The 2934-nt window shown below is 67.1% G+C and overlaps 1 protein-coding gene across 1 annotated transcript; it reads left to right on the top strand.

Annotated features, from left to right (window-relative positions):
- Positions 1-431: 431 nt before the first annotated feature.
- FZD9 (frizzled class receptor 9) lies at positions 432-2558 on the top strand (the record flags this gene model as incomplete). Its single annotated transcript, XM_079719541.1, has 1 exon — positions 432-2558. The coding sequence occupies one exon, from the start codon at positions 432-434 to the stop codon at positions 2202-2204; it is 1773 nt and encodes a 590-aa protein (XP_079575667.1). The 3' UTR covers positions 2205-2558.
- Positions 2559-2934: the final 376 nt, after the last annotated feature.

Raw genomic sequence — 2934 nt, 5'->3', positions numbered from 1 at the left:
GTGAGCGGGCAGACGAGGTCGCTTGTACACCCCGCCCCGCCAGACCGCGGCCGGGTTGGTGCCTCCCCGCGCAGCTGCGAGACGCGGCGCCTTTAAAGCCCGGCTGGGGGCGTGCCCGGCGCGCTGAGGGCACGCCTCTGGGCGCGTCCGCCCGGCGCCCCGCCCCGAGGCTTGTAGCCGCGGCCCCGGGAGGCGGGGTACACTCTGGCTCGGCGGCCGTTCTAGTGGCGGCGGTTCGGCGGCTCGGCGTCTCCTTTCCCTCCGGCGGCTTCCCCGCGCTCTGCCCAGGGCACCCGGCCGCGCCCTGACACACTCGGCCAGCTCGGCTATGGCCCGCGCCCCGCGACGTGGCGGGCGGGCACGGGGGCGCCGGACGGCGCGGCCAGAGTGAGGCGAGGCCGCCCTCCCGCCCTCGGCCGGGGCCGCCCGGGATGGCCGTGCCGCCGCTCCGCCGGGCGCTGCTGCTGTGGCAGCTGCTGGCGGCGGGCGGCGCGGCGCTGGAGATCGGCCGTTTCGACCCGGAGCGCGGACGCGGGCCGGCGCCGTGCCAGGCGGTGGAGATCCCCATGTGCCGCGGCATCGGCTACAACCTGACCCGCATGCCCAACCTGCTGGGCCACACGTCGCAGGGCGAGGCGGCCGCCGAGCTGGCCGAGTTCGCGCCTCTCGTGCAGTACGGCTGCCACAGCCACCTGCGCTTCTTCCTGTGCTCGCTCTACGCGCCCATGTGCACCGACCAGGTCTCGACGCCCATCCCCGCCTGCCGGCCCATGTGCGAGCAGGCGCGCCTGCGCTGCGCGCCCATCATGGAGCAGTTCAACTTCGGCTGGCCGGACTCGCTGGACTGCGCCCGGCTGCCCACGCGCAACGACCCGCACGCGCTCTGCATGGAGGCGCCCGAGAACGCCACGGCCGGCCCCGCCGAGCCCCACAAGGGCCTGGGCATGCTGCCCGTGGCGCCGCGGCCCGCGCGGCCCCCCAGCGACGCCGTCCTAGGCGCCGCCGGCGGCACCTGCGAGAACCCCGAGAAGTTCCAGTACGTGGAGAAGAGCCGCTCGTGCGCGCCGCGCTGCGGGCCGGGCGTCGAGGTGTTCTGGTCGCGGCGCGACAAGGACTTCGCGCTCGTCTGGATGGCCGTGTGGTCGGCGCTGTGCTTCTTCTCCACCGCCTTCACCGTGCTCACCTTCTTGCTGGAACCTCACCGCTTCCAGTACCCGGAGCGCCCCATCATCTTCCTTTCCATGTGCTACAACGTCTACTCGCTAGCCTTCCTCATCCGGGCTGTGGCTGGGGCCCAGAGCGTGGCTTGCGACCAGGAGGCAGGTGCGCTCTACGTGATCCAGGAGGGGCTGGAGAACACGGGCTGCACCCTCGTCTTCCTGCTGCTCTACTACTTCGGCATGGCCAGCTCGCTGTGGTGGGTGGTGCTGACCCTCACCTGGTTCCTGGCGGCCGGCAAGAAGTGGGGCCACGAGGCCATCGAGGCCCACGGCAGCTACTTCCACATGGCGGCCTGGGGGCTGCCGGCTCTCAAGACCATCGTTATCCTGACTCTGCGCAAGGTGGCAGGGGATGAGCTGACCGGGCTCTGTTACGTGGCCAGCATGGATGCGGGGGCACTCACGGGCTTCGTGCTGGTACCCCTCTCCTGCTACCTGGTGCTGGGCACGAGCTTCCTCCTGACCGGCTTTGTGGCCCTCTTCCACATCCGCAAGATCATGAAGACAGGGGGCACCAACACGGAGAAGCTGGAGAAGCTCATGGTCAAGATTGGGGTCTTCTCCATCCTCTACACTGTGCCCGCCACCTGCGTCATTGTGTGCTACGTCTATGAACGCCTCAACATGGACTTCTGGCGCTTGCGGGCCACAGAGCAGCCCTGCTCGGCAGCCACCACGCCCGGTGGCTGGAGGGACTGCTCGCTGCAAGGGGGCTCAGTGCCCACCGTGGCTGTCTTTATGCTCAAAATCTTCATGTCGCTGGTGGTGGGCATCACCAGCGGCGTCTGGGTGTGGAGCTCTAAGACTTTCCAGACCTGGCAGAGCCTGTGCCACCGCAAGATGGCAGCTGGCCGGGCGCGGGCAAAGACCTGCCGGGCCCCCGGGGGCTATGGCCGTGGCACCCACTGCCACTATAAGGCCCCCACCGTGGTCTTGCACATGACTAAGACGGATCCTTCTCTGGAGAACCCCACACACCTCTAGGGACACAGGCCTGCGTGGGGAGGCTGTTGCCCCCTCCTAGCCCCCCTCCGGAGGAGACAGCTGACTAGCAGCTGCCCAGCTGTCAAGGTCAGGCAAGTGAGTGCGAGGGGCCGAGGACCAGGGCGGGGAGACTCTCGTTCAACCCTCACTTGTCAGGACCCAGTGAGGCTCACTCCCCTGTCGCCTAGTGCAAGGGGGTGGGCCTGGCTGAGTCCCCCGCAGGGCCCTGGGGGTGGGGGCGTGTGGAGAGGAGGAGGGGTAGAAGGGGGTGTGGTCCAGCAGAGTTTATTTAATGATGTAATTTATTGTTGAGTTTCTCTGGAAGCTGTGACTAGAATAAACCCCCGTGTGGCACCGCTGAGTCTTCTCTGGACTGAAGAGGGAGAAGGTAGGAGGGTGAGGGCCCTGCAGGAGTCTCCCATGTGAGCAGAGCTGGGGGTGGGTTCTGGGCTCATCCCCTGACCCCGTTTTCTGGCTCTCCATCAATGGGGAGGACATCCTGCTGTGAAACAGCTGTGTTTTGCAGGAGTCCCAGATTCTCCTCTTTGCTCCTTTTGGCCCTGGGTTCCTGCTTCCCAAAGTGAGACTGGGATGCCTGCTGGGATACTCAGGGAATCCCCTGGGATGACACTGTCCCCCTCTGGCCCAGGGGAGTCTAGCCTGTTTGGGGCCTGTGGGTAAGACTCTGCTTTCCTCATTTTGTATAAAAAATGAGGGCATCAGCCTACCT

Source organism: Hyperoodon ampullatus, assembly GCF_949752795.1.
Source record: "Hyperoodon ampullatus genome assembly, chromosome: 14".
NCBI lineage: Eukaryota > Metazoa > Chordata > Mammalia > Artiodactyla > Ziphiidae > Hyperoodon > Hyperoodon ampullatus.
This window is presented reverse-complemented; position numbering and strand designations above follow the sequence as displayed.